Raw genomic sequence first — 25,955 nt, 5'->3', positions numbered from 1 at the left:
CTTCCAGGAAACTTGCCAACTTTTTTAAAATCTTGTTAGGCCTTGTGGACACTGACTACTAATATGGACAATCCAATTGATGACCTTCTGTTTCTGCTCCACCCCTCCAGCTAGGCAGACTTCTTCCCACTGCCCCTGGAGGGTCATGTTCTGGTGGTTGTGATTGGACTACAGGGTCTTTCCTTTCCTTTCTTGCTTACTCTTATTCCATTGCACACCAAACTCTTGATTTTTTAAGTTTATATTATGCATCTCAAAAATGTGGTAATGTGCTGCAGGAAATAAACAGATCAAATGATTCCCTGCCCACATATGGAACAAGAGGAATACTCTCTCACTGTTCAGTTCAAAGGCTTGGCTTGGCAAGAATCACCCCTTATATATAAGCTCAGAACAGGCAGGGACTTTTATCTGTACTCTCTACTGGTGTAGAGTTAGCATCCAATTGGAGCTGAACATGGAGTATGAAAACATGAATGACACGCACAGCTAGATGCTTTGGTGACAATAGTGATGGTGAGGGAGCCACAGCTGAGCTCAGAGATTCTGATCTATGAACCTTATACACAACAGTCCATCAGAGTTCCAGAAAAGTAAAGTGACTCCCCTTTCTATCACTGACTTTTTTTTTAATGGAAGAAGAATCAAAGACGATGAAAACATGACTGGGCCTGTCCCGTTGACCTGGAGGGTTTTGCTGCTCCAACTCACCCTTTTCTGCTCAATGCTAGTGAGGCCACCGAGGAAAAAGAGTGGGCAGGAGAATTAAGCAACTCATCTCATCCACAGAACACCTTGTATTCTTTCAGGAAACCATCCCAAGGTCAGGGAACTTAACTACTCTGAGTCTCATCTCTAAATAGAGGCAGAAATATATTTCCTCCTTTCTTCACAAAGTTATAATAAGGATTCAGGTATTTATCCAAAAAATATTTTACTATGAAGTTTTTTTTTTTATAGTTAACCAAGAACTGATGAAAATTTTGTCCTTAAGAGTAAATGATAAAACGTATCTCATAATAAAAATGTAGGTATTATTAGTGGTATTGATTAAAACACTGCATTAACATAGATCCACAATGCAAAAGACCTTGGGTAACTGCTTGACTAATTCAGGTCCTACGAATCATTATTCAGATCCCATTATTTTGTCATAATGATGAGGAAATTTAAGAACTTGAAGGAAGGGTTTTTACTTTGGGATGTGATATGAGATTGGGTTTGGTGTTGAAATGAGGGAAGGGTGGGGTTGGTTGTTACACTCAAATGATCTAGAAAAATGCCTGAAGTTTTCACCTCAATAGACTTGTGTCTTATAAGGTCTGGGTCTCAAAGACCTGGGAGAAGAATGAAATGGAAAGTTTAGTCAGAACAATCTGGTTAGAGAAGGAAAACTCCTGTGTCATCAGAGAGAGCACTCACAATTGTAAGGAAACCAACTAGAAATTCTAAGAAACTGGGATTGTTTAGCAACATAGTCCAAACCCAGATGATCTGAATGGGCACAGATCAAACCAGGTCTAGTGTTTACTGTTGTTCTATTTTGTTAACACAGTGGCCTTGTAACCAGAACCAGTAACCTAGATGTTCCTGATGTATGGGGTATTTTTCCCTTTATTTTAGGAAACTCCACCCACAGCTATTCACATTTTTTTCTTCTAAACCATCAACTGCTTATTGTATTTATAAGGAAAGTTCCAGCTAAAAATAGAATAATTACAGACTGCCATTAATATGTTCATCCTTGAAGAGTACAATGGGACAGTCACTAAAATAAAATTTTAAGAAATATTTAACTTGATTTTAAGAGCTGCATTCACTAGAGGCTAAACTTTATAAGTTTCAGATATCACAGAGAACATTTGCTTCTGGCAGAAACATCATTACTTCCCCCAAAAGAATGAAAAAGCACTAAATCCGTAATAATGTTCATTAAACATTCTGTTTTTAAGTAAACTGACAGAGAAGTCACAATAGTCAATGAAAGAGAAATTTTCTGGATATCTTCCTTCTCTTCAATAAGTTTTTTATTTCCAATTAAGAAAACATTCACAAGTCGCACATGACACAACTTGACTGGCCGGGTGAAAGAACAGGTAAACTACTTAATCAATAATATAAATACCTAAGTAATAGTTCCTGTTACTTAGTCCCTTTTATGACTAAACTACCTTTAGTGCTTTTAATAAAAATATGAAAAGATTCTCAATCATGTTATTAACCAAAGGAAAAATAAAAACAACTTTGCTGTACAAATTGGCAGGAATTAAAATGATGACAATATCCAATGTGGGGAAATGGGAACTCCAATGCTCTGTTGGTAAGAGTCTGAACTGGTATTGCCTTTGGGAAGGAATATATGCCAGTACCTATCCAATTTTAAAATGTGCATACCTATTGCCTGGCTGGTGTGGCTCAGTGGTTGAGCATTGACCTATGACCCAGGAGGTCACGGTTCAATTCCTGGTCAGGGCACATGCCCGGGTTGCGGGCTTGATCCCCAGTGTGGGGTGTGCAGGAGGCAGCTGATCAATGATTCTCTTTCATCACTGATGTTTCTACCTCTCTCCCCCTCTCCCTTCCTCTCTGAAATCAATAAAAAAATATTTTTTAAATGTGCATACCTATTAATTGAGTAGTATCTCTTTCAGAAATATTTCCTAGAGAAAGTAGGCAAAGCATATATATATGTAAGAGTACTTGTGTGAAAACACATACACACATACATCCTATATAATGAAAGCCTAATACTCTAAGTGTCCAACCATACCACTGTTCGACCAGTCGCTATGACGTGTACTGACCACCAGAGGGCAGACACTCAGACTGATAGAGTAGCTTGCTGCTAGGGTCTGGATTGGGCAAGACAGGCCAGACATATCCTGGAGCCTTCCCATGTTCCCTCCCCACCCGGCCAACCTCCCCGGGCCGCTCCCTGGTTGGCCTGATCGGGACTGGGTGAGATGGGCCGGACACACCCTGGACAAATCTGTGCACCAGGCTGATTTGGGCCGGAACCCCACAGGGCAGGCTGAGGGACCCCACGGGCGCATGAATCCATGCACCAGGCCTCTAGTACATACATAAGGACATTTAACACAGCATTGTTAGTAAAAGCAAAAAATAAAGATATACATGTCTATCAATGTGGAAATGATTACATTCCTATAAGTACTATACAATTTTTTTAAAAGGAGTTGATCTATATACATTGACCTATAAAGCAAAAGCATGTATCTTATTAAGTTAAAAAAATGTAAGTCATAAAATACAGAACGTGAGGCCATTTTTATAACAGGGCATGTAGGTATGTACATATATACATACAAGTATATGAAAGGACATACACACACACATTTCATTTCTGTAAGCATTTGAAGAGATCTGCAAAAGTACTCACTATCTTAATAACCATTACCTTTGGGCAGTGAAATTGAGGTGAGCATAAGGCTGGGAGGTAACTTAAAACTCTTTATATTCAAGTACCCTAAGCATTTAAAAACAAACAGAAAAAATATTTAATTTAAAAAGTAAAAAATAAATTTTAAACTGTACGTAAGGGTGGTGCTGAGAGCATGGTAACCCTGGCCAGCTCCCCCGATGCTTGTGCTTCAGTAAACATAGCACATGAGAGGATGAACACACACACACACACACCCACTGGGGACTCCCACTGGGGACTCCCACAGGGGACAGTTAGAGAGTGGGCACTGCCTCCCCTAAAGCAACAGTGGCAGCACAGCCACTGGCAAAGAGCACAGATTCTGTTGCCAGGTGGCCTGGGTACAGTTTCCAGCTCCATCATTTCAAGATGAAGAAATCTGGGGCACGTTGCTTAATGTTTTAGTGTTTCAGATTCCTCATCTGTAAAATGGGAGTAAATAATGCCTTCTTTATAATGCTGTTGTGAGGATTAATGAGAAATCCCATGATAAGCATTCACCTCACTTGCTGACACAGACAAAAAAACAACAACACAAAGACTTTCAGCAATTTGTGTGCCAAGACACGAGATCAAGCAGTTGGTGGGAAATTGTGAATCATAGTACTTGTATTGCTAGCAACATTTAGTCCTGTAAGAAACCCCATCTTTAATGGTTCCACACTTAACCTCAAAAATAATTCCCAAGTAACAAAAAAACTTCCACAGGACTGTGTCTACAGGCACAATCATGGAGGAGAATGAGTGTGGGCGTTGGGGTCAGCCGGTGCTCATAAAGCCAGCTCTGATACTCACTAGGTATGCGACTTGGGTTTACTGATACTTTTATTAATGTTTTTGCAAGGGTTAAACAACATAAGTGGTTGTAGGCAGAACATACAGTATCTGGTACACAGTAGAAAAATAACAACACTAAATAGCTGTAGTGAACTTAGCATCTACGTGGACCAGGCACTTTTCCTCATTCTCATACCAACTCTGAAGGAGAAGCACTACTACCCTTATTAGATTCAGGAAACTCAGGACATTGCATGACTTGCTCATGGGACTCCAGGCATATGTGCCTGACCCCAAAGTCTTCTTTATTTTGTACAGCTCGCTGTTTGTCTTCCTGCATCACCTTGGGCAAGTCACAATTTCCTCTTCTGGGAACAGCCTCTTCTGAGATAATAGGACCAATGTGAGAGTACATCAGCTAGTGGCTGGGAAAGCTCTGAAAACTTCAAAGTGCTTTTGGGAAGAGGGGAATGCCTTAAAATGCCTCTTACGCAGAGCTGCCACTGCACAGAGCTTCACTACCAGACATTCAATGCTAGGTGTATTTCATGTATCCCCTTAAAATGCAAATACGCATCAGAAGGTGTCCTACAGAATCATTAGATCATCCTATTTCCTCTAGAGAGAAGTCTCAAGTAGTTTGTAAGAACTGGACATCTAAAGTGAAGGGTTAGAAATTGGAGGAAGTGCCCAGAAAAGAGGGTCCATGGAAATCTGGTTATAGGTCGTAGCTTTGCCGAGGGCTGGCTCCACCAGTCTGACTAAGAAGCCATGAGGGAAAATGGCTCTTTTTCTCCTCCCCTTCTTTCTATTCATTCATGTGTATTCAATAAACATTTATTAAGCACTTACTATGTGCAAAGCATTAAAGGAGGACCCAGTCCCTGCCCTGAGGAAATGTATAATTTAGTTATGGTCGGTTGAGTCAATCATCTTTAATATCCTTACTGATACATGGGTTTAATCTCTGTGTGTGTGTGCTTGCGTGTGCAAATGCTTAATTACATATGTAGATTATTCACAGTTCAGTCATTCTAAAATCAATCACTGAATCAGCCTTTCTGGTTATGACCATCTTATGCCTCTCCCACAACACCCAGCTTGTTGAGATGCTGACTGGAACCAGCACACATACCTAAATTTAACTTTTGCTTTGCTATAAGTAGCAAAATGTCAGAATTTTTCAAGTACTAGTTCTATAAAGCTGTTCTTGGGGTAACTTTTTAGTAATTAAGTGTACAAGAGTAATTAATAATTTCTCTGGATTTAATCATCAATCCTTACTACTATATAAGCATTAATAACACCGTGGCTGATACCAAAAATCATTCCTGACTATGACTGCTGATGATAACATTGGAATCACATGAAGCACATTCATTGGCTCATTCCTCTTATGAATATGTCACAACTTTCTCAGTGGAGAATATTACACTGTGGATTTACAATCAATCTCATTTGTTTTCCCGAGTTTCGAGGGGAAGTTGTGGCACATGCTTCAGTTGTAAGCAATGCCATTTCTAGGCTTACTGCTTCACCATTTCTCAACCTCACATATGCAGATATGACTAAGTTTCCTGTGAAGGGAGAGTATGTTTATTGTCTCTACAATTTGCCTTTTAAAAAATAACCTTTCCACAGTTAACACTATAAACTCCCAGAAATGAGATCAACTGTGGCTATGACCCATAGGACTCTTTCTGGAAAGTACCATTGCACAATCACTGTAAGCAAACAGCCCACAACCCAGGAAGAAGTTACACTTGTACCTGCCACCCCCTTCCACTTAAGTATCAATGCTCAGAGATTTCTTCAGCCTGAAAGGTGGTTTGGCTGGTGGGTAGGACAAACCATTTACATGGTTTGTTCTTAGAGGCCTGTTGGTGGCTGGAAACCTTTTGTTTCCAGATGCAGTTAATTTGAACTTGGCTGACAGGCTTACTGAGCTCCACACCGAAGTGGGAAAATGCCACCATTCTCTGGGAGTGAACTGGCCTGCTTCTTTGGGGCCTGCAGGCAGGGCATACTTTAAATCATGAGACAGACAGCTCATGAACCACAGGAGCCAGGACCAACAGAGAAGGCTCCTGCTTCCCACTGCTGCTGCCTTGATATCAAATGGCCCAGGCTGGGGAGGCAGCCTCATGGTGTTTTCCTAATGAAATCTAATGACTGGACCATGGATGATGGAAATCTTTATGTTGGCAGCCTGCAAGTCCAGAGGGGTGAAAACAAGAGTAGGCAATGGAAAGTATAAAAACCTAAGAGAATGGGGTCTAAGGATATAAAATGGGGCAGAACCCTCAGAAAGATACCTCTAAGCTTTACCACTGATTTCTAAGAGGTAATCAGTGTGAATGGATGCATGAGATGGTTCCATTTTACAGATTAGAAAACCATCCCAGAGAACATCTGGCAGACCCTGCAGTGTGCCTATCCAGTAAACATTATGAACAGAACCTCAATTTTGTTAAGCATGGCAAATGCACTAAAACATCTCTCTTCTCAGATTCCCTTGCCTATGAGGGTAGCCATGGGACCGAGCTCAGAGTACACTTGTCCTTCACTCTTCTCCCCCGTTTCTGCCTGAAACTGGGACAAGATATGTAGAGTATCAGCATCCCTACTGTGAAAGGGAGATGGAAGCCACTGTTAGGGATGGCAGAGCAGAAAGTTGGGAGGAGGCTGGCACACTGCTGGCTTTGTGGGCCTGCTTCTCCACCCTGCACTGTTTACTGTTAGATATCTTCCATGCTGCTATACCGGGGTAAACAAATCCCGAAGTCTTGTGCTCTGTACAAATGCATATTCTATATAATAAAAGGCTAATATCCTATATAATAAACGGCTAATATGCAAATTGTTCCCTCGACCAGGAGTTTAGCCAGAGGGCGGGGCTGGCCAGCCAACTTCCCATGGCCCCTCCCCTTTAATCTGTCCCACCCCCAGTTGCCCCCCTCATCAGGGGAGGGGCCAGCCAGCCAACTGCCCAAATCCCCTCCCCACGGCCAGCTGCAGCCCCTCCCCCTGGCCAGTCCACCCGATAGCCCTGATTGGGGCAAGCCAGCCGACCACCTGTGCACGAATTCATGCACTGGGCCTCTAGTTACAAATAACAGGCTCTTTTGGAAAACTAGGATTGGGTCAGACCACTCAAAATCTTTAAAATCTTCTAACTTATAGCAGTGACAAAATAATCAAGAGAGAATTTGGGCAGCCAATTCTGTGGGGCTAGAAGCGACTCAGTGGTTATTAAAAATGCACAGAAATGCCAACTGGAAATGCTGGCAGTAACTGAGACAACAGGTGAGAGACCAGCACTTAGGAAGGACTGTGATCTGCCACTGGCTGAGGGCTGTGCAAGGCCAGGTGTGCAACTCTCTGAGGAGAGAGCCCCTGGGGTCATGCCCTTCAAATTTTATTAAAAGAGAGCTGACAGGGCTCCTGCCTATGCAGCAGCTAGGCTGAGGGCTTTTCATTTTCTTCTCTTGCTATTCTGGCTTGTCTTGCGTAGGAAAGAATGCGTGCACAAACATAATTCTACATCATTCTGACATCATTTATTTCTCTATTTACCAGTTGTATCTGAGTGAGCTGAACTATTGTTTGGGTGTTCTATACATGCAGTCCAATAAAATCTCAACAGTCAAGATGTAATGTTCCCACCTCTTCCATTCTATTCCCTACACAATACCCTCGCTGACTCTCCTAAAATACCAGGCTAGCTTCTTCACTCAGTAGCATTACACTTAGCATGGCCCCAAATCCCTCTATGAGCTGGCCTTGCTGGTTCCCCAGCCTCCTGCCCCGCTGCTCCACAGCTTAACCTGTGCATTCCAGGCAGACACAAACTTCCCTTGGCTCTTCTCTTTAGGCATGCATAATGCTGTCATTTGTGTCCTTGCCTGTGCACTTTGCTACCCCCTGCCTGGAATGCCTCTCTACACTTGGCCTACCCAATGAACTATTTATCTTTGGAACCCTATTCAAGAGAACCCTTCTCTGGTACCTTCCTCTGATACCTTCCGTTAGTGCATGTATCACAGTGCACTGATTAAATGACATTCATGTTTGCCTGGCACAAAGTGGGTGACCAATACACACTTGCTGAATTGAACTTGGCCTCTCCTTGATGAGTCCAGAAGCAGGAAGGTTGTGAAAATGCTGCTCTAGACATTCCCATGGCATTCTCACAGCCTGGAGTGAATAGGGCACTTACAATGAAATTATCCATTAGCACCACAACAAAATGTACAAATATCAACTCTCAGGCAACTAATCCCAGCAAGATTCTAAAGCTTGCCCAGACAAGAGAACAGTCCTAAAGAGAAAGAGAAGGCTGAAGAACAAGCTTACATGATTGGAAAGAGTTGTTCTTGTGTTTACATCTAAAATAAAAGACTAAGATGTACCAAGAAGTTGCCTTGGAGATACTACCCAAACAGAGACCCATGGATGCTATCAACAGGCAAATATTAAAAACAGTGACACCTTATCCACCTTGTTAATGAAAGCAATATGTATGAATAAAGTGGATGCACAACCAACAAAACGGTGCCCTGGTCCTGGGTCACTCACGAGGTGCGGAAACTTGAAAAAGTGGTGCTATTAATATTTTCAAATTATGCCTTTTACAAAACATGTCTCAATAAAAATATACATTGAACACACAACAGCTAAGCTCTGTATAAATTAGTCTGGCATGAAGGAAACTCAATGGACCTCATTCTCTTATTTATCTGTAAGAACAAAGGCCCTCTGAGTTCTCACCTTTCATGGATCTATGTAATGCAACAACAGCTACATACGGGGATATTTCCCCGTGGAAAGATATAAATATATATGTATTTTTTTTCTCTTGACTTAGAAACACATAGATTAAGAACATGGCTTGAAAATGTGGACCTCTTATTAAAGATGCCTGTGTTTTGCCCAAGCAGCAGTGCCTAGACATTTCATACTTTTATGTATCAGTTCCCATCTCTAAAAATGCAGTGATGACATTTTTCTCTTACCTCTACCTACTGCATTTTTCTCTGAGTACAGAGAGGATGGGGGTGATGATGCTCATTAAAGCCATAAACTTCGTAAAAGAGACAATAAAAACTCACTATAGCTATCATGTTATCAACCCTGGCACTGCTCGGGGCTTTAAAAATCTAGTTATCTTAGGGGCTGAAGTTCCTTGTTACTAAGATTCTGTATAATGCTAGCCAGCCCACTAGTCCAACCAAAGCTGAAAGGCATGGCCAACAAAGGCAACTCATTTAGAAGTCTCTCTTCTCCTCTTATTCCTAGCACTGATTCACCCACTTGAAAACTATTTGATCAATTTGGTCTTTACCCTGAGGAGGAGTTGATAAGAAATACCTGTGCCTAGGAAGTTCCAGAAAAACATTTCCAGAAAAATACTTTGAGGAAGTACATGTGCATGTGGATCCTTATCCCTTAAATTCCTAGCAGTGGCCCAGGAGATAATGGATACTCGCTTTGCAAACTCAGCCACTTGCTGGTTTTCTGAGAGGAAGTCAAGATTTCCCAATTTGCATAACTATATTCTGATCTTTTCTAGAAAGGCTTGTCATATGTGTTTCTTTTTAGGGCTTCTGTGAGCAGTTTCTCATTGGCCATGGGAATTTAACAATGAAAAAGTTAAAGTTAAAAAACATTCAAGTTGACAACTAAATAGAGAAATGTGGGGGAAGAGCCTTTTGCCAAGCTGCAGGGCAAAATAATAAGTTAGATCCATTCTCTATGTCCCCTTGTTTCATTATTCATTTGTGTTATTCACTTATTTGGTAAATATTTACTAAATGCCTACTTTGCACCAAGCATTATGCTTGCCCCATGGCTACAAAATTATCCCTATGCTCAAAGAGTCTAATAAGAAAATAAGAGATTAAAGGAAGAAGATTAAATTTCTTTTCTTGTGTAATCCTCATAACAACTGATAAGAGAAGGTAGCTAAGGCTCTTCTCATCTAATGAATGTAAACTGAGGCTCAATAATTTGTCCAGAATCACACAGTTGAGTAGACTGGTATTTGCATTCAAATTGGTTTAACCCCCAAATCCCTTTTAAAATTTCTGTAGAAAGCAATAATAATAATAATAATAATAATAATAATACAAAAAAAATACAACAACAACAACAAAAAACCAGAGAGGGAAAAAATCACCTATTATCCTACCATTGTGATAAAAAGAACTGTTAATGCTTTGGAGAATTTCCTTCCAATTTTTCTTCTACACATAGGTTAAATTTTGAATTTTTAAAATGTGCTTCACAGTTGTAATCAAAGTGTGTTTTGCTGCACGTCACTGGAACCCTGACACCATTGACTGTGAAAGGCTCCATAATTCTACATAGCACAAGAAAGAAAAATCATTGCCTACTATATTATGCCACATGATTGAAATCTGTTCAGATTTCATTGATGTTAAAGTGAAGGTAAAAATAGTCTTAGGAAAAATGACCTATTCTGTATCCCACAAAGCCCATACTCATGCTATCCACCTCCAGCCTGCAGGTGAGGTTGGCTTCACAGCACAGGGGACCTGGATCTCCCCTATTAGACAAGCTCCTCATCTGGGCTGGGAGGCTACTCCAAAAAGGAAGGAGAGTGCTCCGTATTTCTCACACACATTGCTTTGCACCTAGTAGGCACTCAAGGAATATTTCTTGCCTGGACGGTGTGGCCCAGTGGTTGAGTATCAACCTATGAATCAGGAGGTCACGATTGAATTCCCAGTCAGGGGTCAATCTCCAGTAGGGGGTGTGCAGGAGGCAGCTGATCAATGATTCTCTCTCATCATTAATGTTTCTATCTCATCTCTCCCTCTCCCTTCCTCTCTGAAATCAATAAAAAAATGTATTTTTTAAAAAAGAAATATTTATTGTTGAATAAATACATAACTAAAGTTTCAGAAGAACTTTACCAACAGAAGAAGGAAAAAATTACCACAGGCCCAAAGAATGATGGAAGCCCAAGTTTTGTTGGTGAATAGTGGATTTGTGTGACTATACTCGGAGAGAGGGGAGAAGAAATGGATGGAGAGCTGAGCCAGAGGCAGTGACCCTGGCTTTTCAAGCTCATTCCCTCCATACAGCCTGCCACTGTCTCTACATTGACTCCTCTGCAGCTGTCCCTTCCCTTACAGAGAAGTTCTTGCCCAACCCTAGCTCCTTAGTGCTGCTTTATTCTGCTATCTTGGGAAATCACTCACACTTAATCACACTCAATTTGAATATTGCTTTAGGTTTGCTTAGGGACACCACCCATTAATTTAAAATAATAACTCATATGAAGCAAATTCAGAAATCAGCAAGAGATAGATGAAGAAGACCTTATTTTTTAGAAGCTAAAACACTCAGTCTAAATGGACAGTATCTCTTCTGCTTATATAAGAAGGTCCGAATGTCCACAGGAAGTAAAAAACTATGTATAGTGTGAGTTTATATGATTTAGTAATTCACATTTCTATGGATATTCACTTAAGATATCTGCTTGAGTCAGCAAAATGGGTTTAAACAGAGAAAAGAAATTCAGGGAGACTTAGTTCTCATGTATGTTTTGAGTTAAACATAAGACCTGCCCATTTTGTAAACCATCGTGATTTCTCTTGTCTTCCTTCCCTCCTCTTCTTCCTTCATCCAGTTATCAAGTATCTGTGTGTGTTTATGTGACATGTACTAAGTTCTCTAAGAGAAATAACAATGGGCCAGAAAATTCTGACCTCAGAAGGAAGTTTCCACAGTAATAGTGAAGACATCTTTTACTCACAGAGAAGTAAATCACAAGGGAGAGAGAGACTAAGTACTGTTCGAGATACAGGTGATATGTAAACAGAGTTTAGAACCAGGAGACATGAAGTTCAGCTAGGAGATCAGGGAAGGCTTCAGAGAGGAGGTGTCATTTCACCTGGGTCCTGCAGGATGGAGAGGACCTAGGCATATGGGAATAGGGGCAAAGACTTGTGCATGGGCAAAAGGACTCCATTTTAAATGACTATTTATTGTTTAGAAAAAAAAGATGTCATTGTTAAGGCCTATCCATGAGGTGTTAAAGTGCTGGGTCCATAAATGGACCATCACCTTGGGCTGACCACTCTGGGGTGTCGTAAGTCATACCTTCTTAGGGCCAAAGCCAAGAAAATCCTATAAGATTTCAAGCTGATTAAGTGTGAAATTTTAGAGGGCATTCCTAAAAGCCAAAGCCTGGCATAGGACAGAACATTTAAAACCCACAACTGGTAACCAAGACACCTGATTAAAAGCAACATCACTTTTCAAAACTCGAGGAACTGACTGTTCCTCACTTACCATGGACGTGGATTCCATTTGGTTGAAAAGAAGAGTTTGTTTCCGGCTGGTAAGACTTCAGGTGTGATCCTGAGGACTGCTGGGTGTGGGGAGGCTGTGTCCTCTGCATAATGGAGGAAGGAGCTGGAACTCGCCGGGGACTGATGTGGTGAGGAGATGGAGCAGAAGGTGCGAACCTGAGAAAACAATTATAAAGGGAAGCATGAGAGACGGAAAATCACAGGGGCAGAGGCACTCTTCAAAGCCACATTCTAATTCCCATTCTGGTTACAGAACAGCATGACACAAAGCACTTTTAAAAAATAAACCTTAAGACTTTTGTCTTCCATTTTTAACCACTGACCTCTCAATTGAGATGTTGAAGAATAAAAGAGACCAGCAAAGGGGAAATCTAGTCACGATTTGGGTTTGTCAAGCTTCTTAAAATGCATTTCAAAAAATCTGCGTTCAGTGAAATTCAAAGCACACCTTTTGTCAGACCACTTTTCTGCTAATTTTCAGTCCTTTTGCATTTTAAGGGAAATTTGATCCATATGTTTCTGATTCATTTACACTTAGCTCATAAACATTTTGTTCTAATAAGACATACCAGAGGTCCAAGAAGTGTTACAAGTCTTTATTATAAGCCTCTCTAATCCTATTCTCTTTAACAATACATTTCATTTTCTTTTGCCAATAATACATTAACTTAGATCTCAAAGGTCAAATGTGGTTTGAAATCCAGAACCCAAGAGATTGGTGTGGGTTCTGTGCATGGCAAAGAACACCACCCAGGGTGTGACAGAAACACGATGTGGGACGTCTTTTGCAGTCATAGCTACCAATCACAATAAAACTATTGGTAGTTTCTGAGGAGAAAATTACAGGTGTTTAAATATAGTAACATCAACAACTAACCTGAGTTAAAACAGATATCTGACCGTAGATTTTCTAATTGTAAGGAAGAATTGGCAGGATCTAATTCACTAGGAGTAAAATGACAGTGTATACTTTCCAACACTGAAGGGAGGGGGTACTTGTTAAACAATGTTAAAGTTCAATAATGTCCATGAAAATGGTACTGGATTTCCCAGTTGAGCAGGGGCTGGCACAGTCTGGTACATAAGGAATCTGTCAGTCAGTGAAAGGAAGCAGCAACATCTTGGGAAAACTATGTTAGCAATGAATTGTTTAGTTTCCCTCCCAAAGACTCAGGAAGTTAAAAACTTTCAATTGGCTGTTTCTTACATTGTGTAGAAAGACAGGCTTTGTTTTATACTAACGTGTAAGCTTGTCATGTGTGCACACCCTTTATTTCACAGAAACAAACCACTTCACTCTGCTGGGCTTTTTGTGTAAGGCCATAGATGATAAAAAAAAGGATGAACCAGTCCTGTTTGTAAAGTAATTTGCAATGTTCTGAACAAGAATATTTAATAAGGCAGAGCTTCTACATTTGTATTATAGCTGTAAGAAACCATGAGATGAAACCCCATGTTCTTTTTGGCATTCCCCTTGTGGAGGTATGAAGGGCTATGTAAGAACATGATGTAGAAACCCTGATCGGGTAGCTCAGTTGGTTAGAGCATCATCCCAATATGCCAAGATTGTGGGTAAGGCCCCGGTCAGGGCATAGACAAGAATCAATCAATGAATGCATAGATAAGTGGAACAACAAATTAATGTGTGTTTTTTTCTCTCTCTCTTTCTCAGAATAAAAATTAAATTATTTAAAAAAGAAGGCGATGTTGAAACCAAGTAGGGAGAATCTGGACCAGTTACCCTGTGGACAAGAGAAGTCAGAGAACACTTAGACAAACAGCTAGGCTAGCATGCCCGCTTAATCAATAACGTACAGCTTTGCTCTGCTGAAAGAGAACGGACACTGAGTGTCTTGTGCAGGAAATGTGTATTTCCCAAGCACAGCATCGTACTGGGAACTAGCCTAAGATGTCTGAGTGGCCTTCACAGACAACAAGCAGAACAACTCTGGCACTGACCCAAGAACATCTAATGAAAACACAGAGCCAGGACTCCTCAAGCGGAGGTTATTTCCTTGGAGAACATGTCCTAAATGTGTCTTGAAAGCTACCGTGAGGTTGTGGGATGGGGATGAAATTATGGGATCATGGCCTTTAGGGATAGGAGTCCTATGGACGGGAGGTCCCCCAAGACAGAGAGCATGCCTGGGGCGCATGTGAATAAGAAGGCAACCTATGTCACTGCAAAATAGCCGTCACTGGGCATCTCAATTTTGGTTTTTTGGGGCAAAATGGCAAGATCCTTTGACCGGTTTCTTAATTATATTTCTTCAATTGGGGATGCGATATATTCTAGAAGATTTTCCAATTTTTCTTCTGGTACTTCTGCCACCTTTCCTTTATTTTGAGGACTGATGCAAAAGAAATGTATGTTTGGGGTGAGTTGCCATATTTAGAAGTATGACCCTAATGTCATGGGCTTGATGGAGGAGACCCATTCTGTTTCAGAGCTCCCCAGCCCCACAGCAAAGTAAGTCCGACTCATAAACAAGGGTTTGATTAATAAAGAATAGAAAAGGTGGATGGGGAAGGGGAAAGAAGCAAAGATTGTCAGCAATAAAAAGTTTATATTTTTATAATTTGGGATGATGTGGCCATAGGGTGAATTATGATTAACTATGAAAAAGGGGGAGTATTCAACCAACTAAAAGAATAGAATTTAGTTGAGCATTTCATGAGTCATCGAGAAGGTAATTCTATATAATAGACTCTATACTATATACAGAGTGCATATCTACATATGTTATATATTTATCTATCTATAGCATATATGATTATATGCTAATTATAAATCATTCTTATCTTATTCATTCACACAAGCTCCAAAACCAGACTATGCTGTCTTGGCTACCACATATTACTTAATGTAATAATACTGATGAGGAAAAAAAATGTGGTAGTAAAAACACCAAGGTTTTAGCATTGCTTATCTCAGAGACCCAAGGGGAATAAAATATCTACCTACTCTTTACTCTTCAAATGATTCTATATTTTGCTTTTTGCTAATTCAGATTGGATTTTTCTCCATGTTATTCAAATAAGTAAGATTATATGGCATAAAGTTAATATAACTTAAAAATTATATCATTCCATATAAATTATTATTAAAAAATTAAATATAAATCACCTTAAGTAAATAAATGTATGCCTAAGTAGTATTTGATTTAAAAATAAAAGAATTGGTATAAAAATTTTAACTTTTATATGTATAAAGAAAAAATGAAAAGCGGTAAGATGTGATCTCAATTATCCGGGCAATTGCCAGGAACAAGGAAATAAATAAGAATTTAGCACTAGAAAACCCAGCATAAGAAGTGAGTGTGTAAATGTGACTAACTTTCAAGTACGATACATAGAATCAATTTTGTTACTGTTTTAAAACACTACACAGTACTTTATTGAAAAAATCTTTTTAAAATCTAATTAATCCCTCTATTAATTAATTTAATGTTTATAAACGTAGTTACTTGTTAACCAGCTCATAGTAGGTAGAAATAGCTAATTAAAGTCAGGGTGCAGGGCAGAAGAGGAGTAAATACAGTGGAAGAGAAGCCTACTATTAGAGTCAAGGCTCAGCAGCATCCAAAAACAACCGCTGACAACTCATAGCAAGAGAGATGCCAGAAACATTATTTCAAAAGCCAAAAGGACGCAAGAAACTTGACTAGTTTGGGGCCATCTAACCCCAGAAGCAAGCAAACAAAAAACGTACACACTTAAACAGACGCTTCCTGAGGGACACATAAAATGTTCCTATTGTTACTGCTGGAAGGATGAATCCTGTTTTCTTAGTGTCCTTGACTATTTTCCAAAATTGTTAACACACACATGCACCTATCAAAATGAAAATGGTCAATATTCTTCCCCAGATTTTTTTTTTAATTCAAAGAAGGTAATTTTTTAAAAATAATGCTAAAACAAACAAACAAACAAACATATTGATGCTGAATATAAATTGCCAGGATTTACAACTTTTCTTCTATGGACTATCTCATTCCCCCCATTGCATCAGGAGAGATGACGTCACTCCCATTCATCCTCAATGACAGCAGGGTCTGAACTGTTTCTGGGTCCAACCCTGCCCCCCAGCTGCTGATGTGTACTTGACATTTCACAGGTTGTATTCCTCATGGCTTTCCAGTCTCTTCTCTGGCCTTTTGTACTTTTATAAAACAACAGAAGACTGTTATGTAAATATGCACACAGCAGACTAGAATTAAAAGAAAAAAACCACTGCTTACCAGAAACAGATCACACAAAAGCAAATCACAGAATTGAGTCAACCACTTCCACTCATTTAGTGGAGGAGTTTATACAACCTTAACATGAGCCACGGTTCACTGGCTTGCAAAAAAAAAAAAAAAAAAAAAAAGGACGAGAGGAAACAGGTTTTAAAAGGCTCATAAAAAAATTTTCTGAGAAAAAAAAAAAAACAACCAACACTGAATATTTATCTATACACACCTTCACAAAAGTCTGATACTTGGGGTATTCACTTGGATATGGTGGCCTGCTCCCAACCTTGCAGAGAGGTGGGCCAGAAACACAGAGGTCATCTCCCCTGCAGAGGTAGTACTCAATCTGTGTCATAGAACAATAGGTCCCAATCAAGACACACAGAACTGATGAGGATCACATGCAGAAACACTGCGAACGGCAGGAGAAGCAGATGGATGCCACGGAAGACAGATGTACTGGAAGCCCTGGGCTTGAATCCTGCCGCTGTCCCTTACTAGCTGGGCAATCTTGAATAAATTACATGATTTCTCCCAGCCTCAGTTTCAAGTATAAAATAAAGATAATCCAACTCTCACTGGGGAATGTGAAATCTGAGATAACATTTTTATTTGTTCATTCAAGAGATGGTTACTGAGCACTGACCAAGTGTGTGAAACTGTTTTAAGCACCAGGAATAAAGCAACACATGACACACATCTTTGTCGTTGTGAAACTTATATTTAGGTGAGGGGAGGCAGGAAATGAACTATGTACTGAGCTAAAGGAACTGATTACTGTGAAGAAAGTGAGGGATGGGGTGGATTATGAACAAATTTAAATTGGGAAGTATTTAGTCAAAGTACTTTAGGCAATGAGAGCCTGACACCTTTCAGATGATCAATGCATGGCTGCTCTGAACAGAATATAAATCGAAGGAATTCAGACATAAACATGTACCCAGTGCTTGAGAGCTATATTAGACTGAGGTTCAAGCACTGTATTTGAATATCTATGGAGTTCTTAAAATAAGAAATATTAGAACTCTTTTCTCCCTAACTATTCAGATATGGAATCTAAGGCTCAAAGAAAGTGAGGTATTTACTTGTCTGGCTAATTTTCTGGTTCTAGGAGCAGTTAGTTGTGGACTTATGTAAGAGTCTCATTTCATGGTACAGGATTTTCCAAAGGAGTGTCCTGAGTTCACAAATCCATAGGATCATAGAGTGTTCTAGCTGAAGGCACTAGAGCACCACCTTATTTGAATGAGATAAAGTAGGCCCAGAGCCATGAAAGATTCTGGCAGTCCCACCCTAGTTCTCAGATACCACTTGACCACAATAAAGCAAGATACTCTCAAGTGGGAACGGGAAGCAAGGCCAAGGAGTGGTGTGAGGGAGGCCGGGGAGGACTCCTGTGGGCATTGGAGATTTCAATCTTGATCACCAGTTGATGGGGATGTATCAGCAACCTACTCCCTATAAGAAATGTGACAATGGAGGGAGGTTTCTCAGTTCGCTTTGGGGAACCTGCTCAATGTTGAACTGGGGTTCTTCATACCCAAGCCGGACTTATACCTTTAGCTTTCCAAATGGATAACTCCTTTCCGGCAGCACTCTTTCCCTGTCTTTAAGTCCAAAGTATTCCTATGTCAACTAAGGATTGTATTTCTTCAAACATAACTCACTAAAAACGGTGTTACAAGTCAAGCACATGCCATAGCTAACTATGCCTTACTTTCTTTATTTGTGCTGCATAAGTGAGCAGTTCTGGCAAGCCATGTGGGACTGTGTGCTTTAGCACTGCTTCGAGGGATAACACTTTGAAAAAAAGGTACTTACATGATCCACTGGATTAAATGCTGGTTGATATGTACTTTATAGTCCTCCCCCCACCTCCCTTCCATAGGGGTTACAGACCTCCCAGAAAAGACAGAATGCATCAGAACAGCTTATTTCATTGTATTCGCATGAAAAATATTATTGATTTGCTGCCAGGGAGTAGAAATAATGGATACAAACTGGTCTATGGTGGATTTGGGGAGGTATTTTTTTATTCCCCCAAAGAATTGTGGGGCATCATCTGTGGTGGTTTTAAAGTTCATCTGTGAAAACTAATCAATGAAAAATGGCTTTAGCAGTTGGCCCAACTGCAGAGGGGAAAAAAGGAATCCTTTTCAAACCTAAAAAGAAAAGCACAGTTTTAAGAATTTCACATCTGATTTAACATCTAAAAAAAACCCCCAATGATAATACCCCACTTTGTATAGCCAGACAGCACTTCGTTTTAGTAGATTTTAGTGGTCTTTATAACGATTTATGAATCACTTCATGAATTCCTGGCTGACTCATCTGGGTGACTATAGTATCTACTTATACTTCCCTTCTGTCTCACAAAAGAGACAGTTGGACTCAGTTCAATCCAGATTTGTCCCCGAATGAATCACAGCACGTTACTGGGGGAACTGCAAATTGAATTCTGCTTCTGAGACAATCAAGACCAGCTTTCAGAAATGAAGAAATGGCCACTGGGAAGTGTGGGTAATTGCAACACTGTCCATCTGGGCAGAACGAAAGCAGGCCAGGAGCTGTATACATCCGTCCGAGGACTCTAGTCAAAGAGCGGAATCTGTCCCCTGGAAGGGCTCAGTGTTTCCTTCTTACAAGAGGCTGGGTCAATATTAACTGCAAATAATTTACCACATCGGACCAGACCATGACTCAAAAATAACTGCTGGAACCTCCGCAGAGCATGACAAATTGAGGGCTGTGAAGCTGGCGGTGGGTAAAAGGATCACCAAGGCTTTTAAAAGAAGACTCACGTATATACTATAGTGAATGTTTGTGAGAAATAGAAAGGATAGAGTGTTCTGGATAAATTTTTCTCCATGTGGGCACAGAGTCAGCTGTAAGTAAAAAAAAAAAAAAAAAACAAACAAACAAAAAAAAACAACCCCAAAACAAATTCACAATGTCCAAGGCAGAGAAGTATATTTTTGTTCTGATAAATACCAAAATAGGGCATCACAATATCCCCCGCCCCCGTGGAAATAAAAAGGGAAGAGGAGAGGACATCCAGGATATGTTAGAGAATCGAACTATGCAGGACACACTGAACCAGCACCTGCGGTATTTTGGGAATATATTGCCTGCAGAATTGGCCATAACTTAGTTGTTTGTCTATTTCAGAATCTATGTGATAAGGAGGGAGGGAGGAAAAGTCAGGTTCTGCCAAATTCTCTACAGAAAAGCACCAGCCAGAGGAAAATTTACCAGAGTGGACTGAGACATTTGATGTCAAAAATAATGCTATGAAAAAAATTCTGCAACGATAGCATCCCTTCAGCAGTTCTAAGTAGGTCAAAGCAAGGGGGATTGACTATGGCCCACCAGGTGGCAAAGGGAAGAATCTCTTGTCCAGCATGGTGTGAGGCGTAAAGTTTAGTTGGACTTGCAGTGGAATACATTAGATTAAAAAAAAAAATCATTCAGAGGGGAGTGTGAGAATGCCACATGAGAAATGGGGGGAAAGAACTGTTATTTTCAACTAAACACAAGAAAGGGAGGAGTAGGTAGATTTAAAAAATGGCCTCTTCCATGCCTTTTTCATAATCTCAAACTGCATAGACCAGTTTCTTGACAATTTCCAAAGAACTTTTAGAACTAACATCAAAATGCAGCATTCCTGCCCAGTATGGCCAGGGGCCTTTGAAAGCCACTGCAAGGTGAGACCTCAAAAGTCAATATAATCCATAAATTTGAAAAGAAACTAGTGGGTGGTGGTCTGGCCAGTACTAACATGTGCTGCTATTCGGCTAGAGAAATGCATTAGAGGAAAGCATATACTAACAAATTCACAATTAGAGACGGGCTCTTGGCTGCTATAGAAGAAAAGAGCATTAGATCCTCAGATGTTTACTGCCATCCTGTCTCTCCAGCCCCTCATCCAGGATTATGCAAAGGTAAGTATTTGAGAAATGTTGGTTGTTGCCGGTGAAGAACTACTATGTTGAACAGACCACTGGTTCCACAGACTTGGCTCCCGACTCGGTGCCAGTTCCTGTGTCCAGGTAGATGGTACCTTGCCCAATTGGTCCAAACATCCAGCTGAATATTGTTTTTCCCAAACACCACCATTTCTGTTTCTAAGGGGGAACATCTTATTCAAGAGAATAACCTCCTTTACTCTGAAAAGATGATTAAAACAGAGAAAAGTTTTTATCCTTGCAATTAAACAATAACAACAACAAAACAACAACCAAAGACAATTTCTCAGAAAATTAAGCAAAAAGACTAATCCAAAGAATTTTGTCTTTTGATTTCTGCTTACCTCAATAGTCTTCCTCATCATAACTAAACACACAGTCCTTTACTTGCAAAAAGATATATAGTCTTTTAGCAGCCAAGTCCCCCACTGTCCCCACTCAAGAGGAGAAAAGACAAAGTTAATTTCCAGATCACACTATAAAAACATTAAGCAGAGGCTTTCCTTTGAACAGCCATTTCTACGTCAGAGACGAGAGGCGCTTGGTAATATGTGGATGCCTTGACTCAGGCTAGAATAACTTGTGGGCTTTTGCTTGGGGAAATCTGGCTGCATAGGACTTGCTATTTCAGAGAAAGCATATGAACAGAAAACCCTGACACATTTGAATAATATAATGGCTTAGTTTGAACTGTATGTTGCTTCATGCTAATGCCCTAAAGTAGAGGTTGCAAGAAAAGGAATTCTATTTTACCTCAAGCCTCCCTTGTTACTGTCATGACTCACTTTCCTGACTGAAAATCCAAGGGGACTAAACAAACATCATCATGGGCTTCACATTACGTAGATTTGTTTGGAATGTGGGAACAAAATAAAGATGGCTGATTTGGCATTCAGAGGTGAAACAACTTTCTTGGCACTTAAAAAATATAGTTCCTATTACAGACATTCTAATGGTTGCTTTGTGATGTGTGCTTATAATTGATTTAAAATGAAGAACAAGTGTACTTTGCAATTAAAAATACATGGAAAACAGCCCGATGTGAATGAATGTTTGGGCCACGTTTATCTGGTAGACTGCCACACGTATGCACACATCAGAGTCTCTTCCATTGCCATGAAGTGGCCCAGAGGAGAGTGTGGAGATGGAAAAACAGCAATCATCTGCTCAGGGTGACTATACCTTTCCTAGAAATAATGAAGGGATCACTGTCATCGTTCTGCCTTCCATCAACAGTCATTCATTCCACACAATTTTTAGATGCTACCCTCTAAACCTTAAGGGGAAGGATTGTGAACAAGGTTCTTATAAGTACAACACAGTCCAGTTCTCAGAGAACAACTATTCCAGTGGAACACAAGCAGATCATTAAACAGTGTCATTTCAGGGAGTGTTAAATCTATGAAGAAAAATAGAGAGTTAAGGAACAGAGCGAGATTGGAGGGGGAGTTTTAGATGGTGTGGTCAAGAAAGTACTCCTTTCTGAAGGAGTAACATTTGAGCAGCCACCAGAAATGGAGACACAGTCATGTGATGTTCTGGTGAAGGTCATGACTTTCAGGTTTCAGGAACAGCAAGTATGAGGGCCCTGAGGTTGGATGAGCTGTGTTCCAGGAGCAGGAAGGACAGTGTGGCTGGAGCATACTGGGCGAGACGGGCAGTGGTAAATGACTGTGATGAAAAACAGACCATAGAGGGCCATGCAGACTTCAAAAGGACCTGGACTTTATTCCAAGTATGGCTGGGGGTAGGGGTGTGAGCAGGAAATCCTCAATGGCCCCATTTACATTTTAAAGGGTATGTCTTGCGGTGGAGCAAAGGCCTGTGTGCCCTGATGGGTTGAGAGTGGAAGGCTGTGGGTAGGCAAGATTAGATGTGGGAGACCATTTAAGGGGATGTTGTAGTGAAATGGGAGGGGATGGTGGTGAACTACCCTTGAAGCAGTGAGGCTGATTGGGCTTAAAAGTATTTGAACTAATAGGACACATACATTAATCAGATGTGAGAGTATTGGGGAAAAAAGAGCAATCAAAGTTGACTTCTAGGTTTTTGGGTTTTAATTTATGTGTGTGTGTGTGTGTGTGTGTGTTTTCCCCCATTGGAGCCACTCACAATCACTAGAAAGATAAGAAGAAAGTAACAGCATCACCATTTCCCCATATGTGTGACTACCAGGAGTAAATCAGCGTGACATATTTAAGAAGCTATTGGTAAGGTGAATATTTCTCTGAGGAGAAAGTTCATTCCAAAGGCAAATATCCCAACTATTGTTTTCCATAGAGAATGAAGCATGGCTGTGTTCATGGATCAAAATTTAAGAAGTTAATGACTGGTGGGCTATTCTGCCCTGGAATAAACATGGAAAAGTACCAGGAACTTCTGATAGATTTAAAGAAAATAAAATAGGAAAAGAACACTAAGAGTTTCTAATCTAAAACCCAAAGATCTAATCTCCATTTTCAAGGCTAGGGTATTGGAATTTTCTGCCTTTCCACTGCTCTCAGCATTGACATCAGAAGCAACATTCAGTGATTCTCAAGTAGAATGTGTGTGTGTGTGTGTTTTGTTTTGGGGGTTGGATTGTGAACCCCACCTCTCTCAATCTTGAATATATATGAAGCTGACCCCCTTATGGGATACCCAATGAGGATAACTGTTTTCAGAATAGAAGGTACTGTGACCCAAAGAAAGCATGGTGTTCATGCTCACCTGGTATTAGGTAACCGCCATATCCACAGACGTTTACTAGGGGATGAAGTAGATGCCAACATGCAGGCTGATAAAAATGGCTATTGGCGGCTTATGTCTGTGTTTCAGCTATGGCTTTTTTCAATGATTTCAACAATCAAGATGGACAAGCTTTATTTTTAAGATTGACAAGCAGTGTTTTGTTGTTTGTTTTTTGTTACCCTATGAGTTTGATATCTTACTACACATGTGGGAATGTGTCTGTCACACATGTTAGGGAGCCTCTCAGAGCAGCGTTCACTGTGTAAATGGCAACTAAAGTATGACACCAGCAACATGGAGACCTCTTAACAATATCCAAGTCTTCTCTGACACAGTGAGACAAGTGAGGCCAAGTTATTGCTGGCATTAGAGCTCTAACATTCAGATGTTCTCTAACATAAAGGGTTGTGTGTGCTTTTTGACACTCAGTGACTCTTCAAAACACCGATATGTCATGACTATGTAAAATACAAACTTTAAATTGCAAAAGACAAAACTGTCTTTTCAAATTATATTAAAAAGGAAAATAACATCAGCCCCATTGTGCTGCCTCATCAGTCTAGGATACACAAAGAACAGCCTGTCTGCTTGAGCACTAGAACCATTTGTACATTCTTCTTCATTTCTTCTTCTGTTGGGCAGAGATTGTGTTCTGAACTCTTGGTAGCAGGATAACAAGACAGGGAGGTGTTCTGAATATGTGCCAGAGTCACCAGGGCACCCTATTGGCCAAATACACCAATCCTTGTCCTCAAAAGAAAGCTAAGACTCCTTAATGCAGTGACTGAGGCTCATTCCAAGTTACACCTGAAGCCCCATCCCTGCTCTCTCCCTCCTCTGAGTTTCTGTATACACCCAGGTTGCCTGGCCACATCCTATAGATGGTCAGCTTTCAGGAAGACATTGCTTCCTCTATTCCTCCCTCCTTAATTCTGGGTTAGGTGATCTTCCTGTGCGTCTCCACAATCCCCTGCAGCACCCTTTCATAACATCCTACATTATAGTTGCCTGTTTATCTGGTTGTGCCTCATTAGACTGGACACTTTTTGAGGACAGAGTCCTCTCAGCCTTATGACCACTGTGTCCTCAGTGCCCAGCATACTGCCTAGTACACAAACACCAGCTGAGTGAATGACTCAATAAATCAATGAACCCAATGCTGAGATAGACTTTAATAAGCTTTAATATTTTATATGATGCTTATAATTTTTAGTCATTTTTTGCATAAGAAGAGAAAGATTATGTGGAATATGTGTTTGTGTGTGTAAGGCTATGAACAAGCTGAGTGTGTGAAGACACCAATGTCCCTGTTTTCTCAGAAAGTCCAAGGAAAGGGAAGGACAGCAAAGCAGCAGACCTAGTTTTGAGCTGTTCAGATGCTACATGTGCAAATAAGAGAGAATGATGACTGTAATGCTTCTAATATTGAAGACCACAGGAGAGTAATGTAGGGAACCCCAGCAGTGGATGATAGCAAGGGACTCTAGGCAATGTGTATGTGTGCATGAATGTATGTATTTTATTAGAGCAACTACTTATTATGTCAATATATGCAGATTACACGAGATGGTGGGAGCTTTGAGAATTAGGATCACCACATCTAGACCAAGGAATAAAGGGAAACAATCTTGGGAACCCCCACCTGCACAGTGGGAATTGACAATAACCTCCTGTTTCCTAGGCATTCCCCCCACTGAGCTGTTTCCCTTGTGAAACCCTCCTTAGCACCTACCACTGGTGCAGTCCATGGACACTTAAGGTCCTGCCCTCAAATAACTAATAATCCAGCCAGCAAAGTGACATCCGGGAAATGGCAAACAAATTAAACAGATACAAAGACCCCAGGAAGTTAACAGGGTGACTTGTCTGTGTGGCCTGCAAGAGACAAGAAGCCTTTCTGGGCTGAGAACTATCCCAAGCTCCAAAGGATAAGTAACATTTAGTCAAAATTATGACAATAAGGGAAGTCTTAAGTAGAGAAAGACTCCGAATTAAGATGCAGAAACAGTCAGTTTCTTCTGACTAGAGCAGAAGAACTTGCTAGAACTGCAAAGATGTTAGATAGAAAACAATTGCTATCCTTGACCCCTTAGCATCCAGGAAAGCTGCACTATGTTCTCAATGCTGAATCAGAACATACCATCTCTGAAGACCAGCCCTTATTCAAAGGCACAGAAAGAGGGTACATATATCAAAGTACCAAGAATTCTAGCAACTTCACATCTGATATGAATGAGAAACAGTAAGGCTTTCCAAGACTCGATTCAGACTCAATAAATAGGCATGCCTTATTTGGTTAAGGTGTTTTGATTACTTTCTCAAAAACACCCATTCCTAACATTCTCTGCTGTTGATTCCTGTACTGGATTGTATACTCCTTGAGGAGACCACAGCTTTGCTTTCAGTCCTCTCTGGCTCAGAGGTGGAGCTCATAGGAAGTCCCTCCACTGGGGTCAATCCACCA

At 40.5% G+C, this 25,955-nt stretch overlaps 1 protein-coding gene across 1 annotated transcript in view; it reads right to left on the bottom strand.

Moving 5' to 3' along the window:
- Nucleotides 1-25,955, bottom strand: part of GLIS3 (GLIS family zinc finger 3) — a gene marked incomplete at both ends in the record, with an annotated part of 431,103 nt that overhangs the window by 12,345 nt on the left and 392,803 nt on the right. The window contains one exon of the mRNA XM_081104158.1: nucleotides 12,542-12,717. Coding sequence (XP_080960284.1) covers nucleotides 12,542-12,717 — 176 coding nt within the window. The remainder of the gene's footprint in view (nucleotides 1-12,541; nucleotides 12,718-25,955) is intronic.

Source organism: Myotis nattereri (genome assembly GCF_964212035.1).
Source record: "Myotis nattereri genome assembly, chromosome: 12".
In the NCBI taxonomy this organism is placed as follows: Eukaryota; Metazoa; Chordata; class Mammalia; order Chiroptera; family Vespertilionidae; genus Myotis; species Myotis nattereri.
This window is presented reverse-complemented; position numbering and strand designations above follow the sequence as displayed.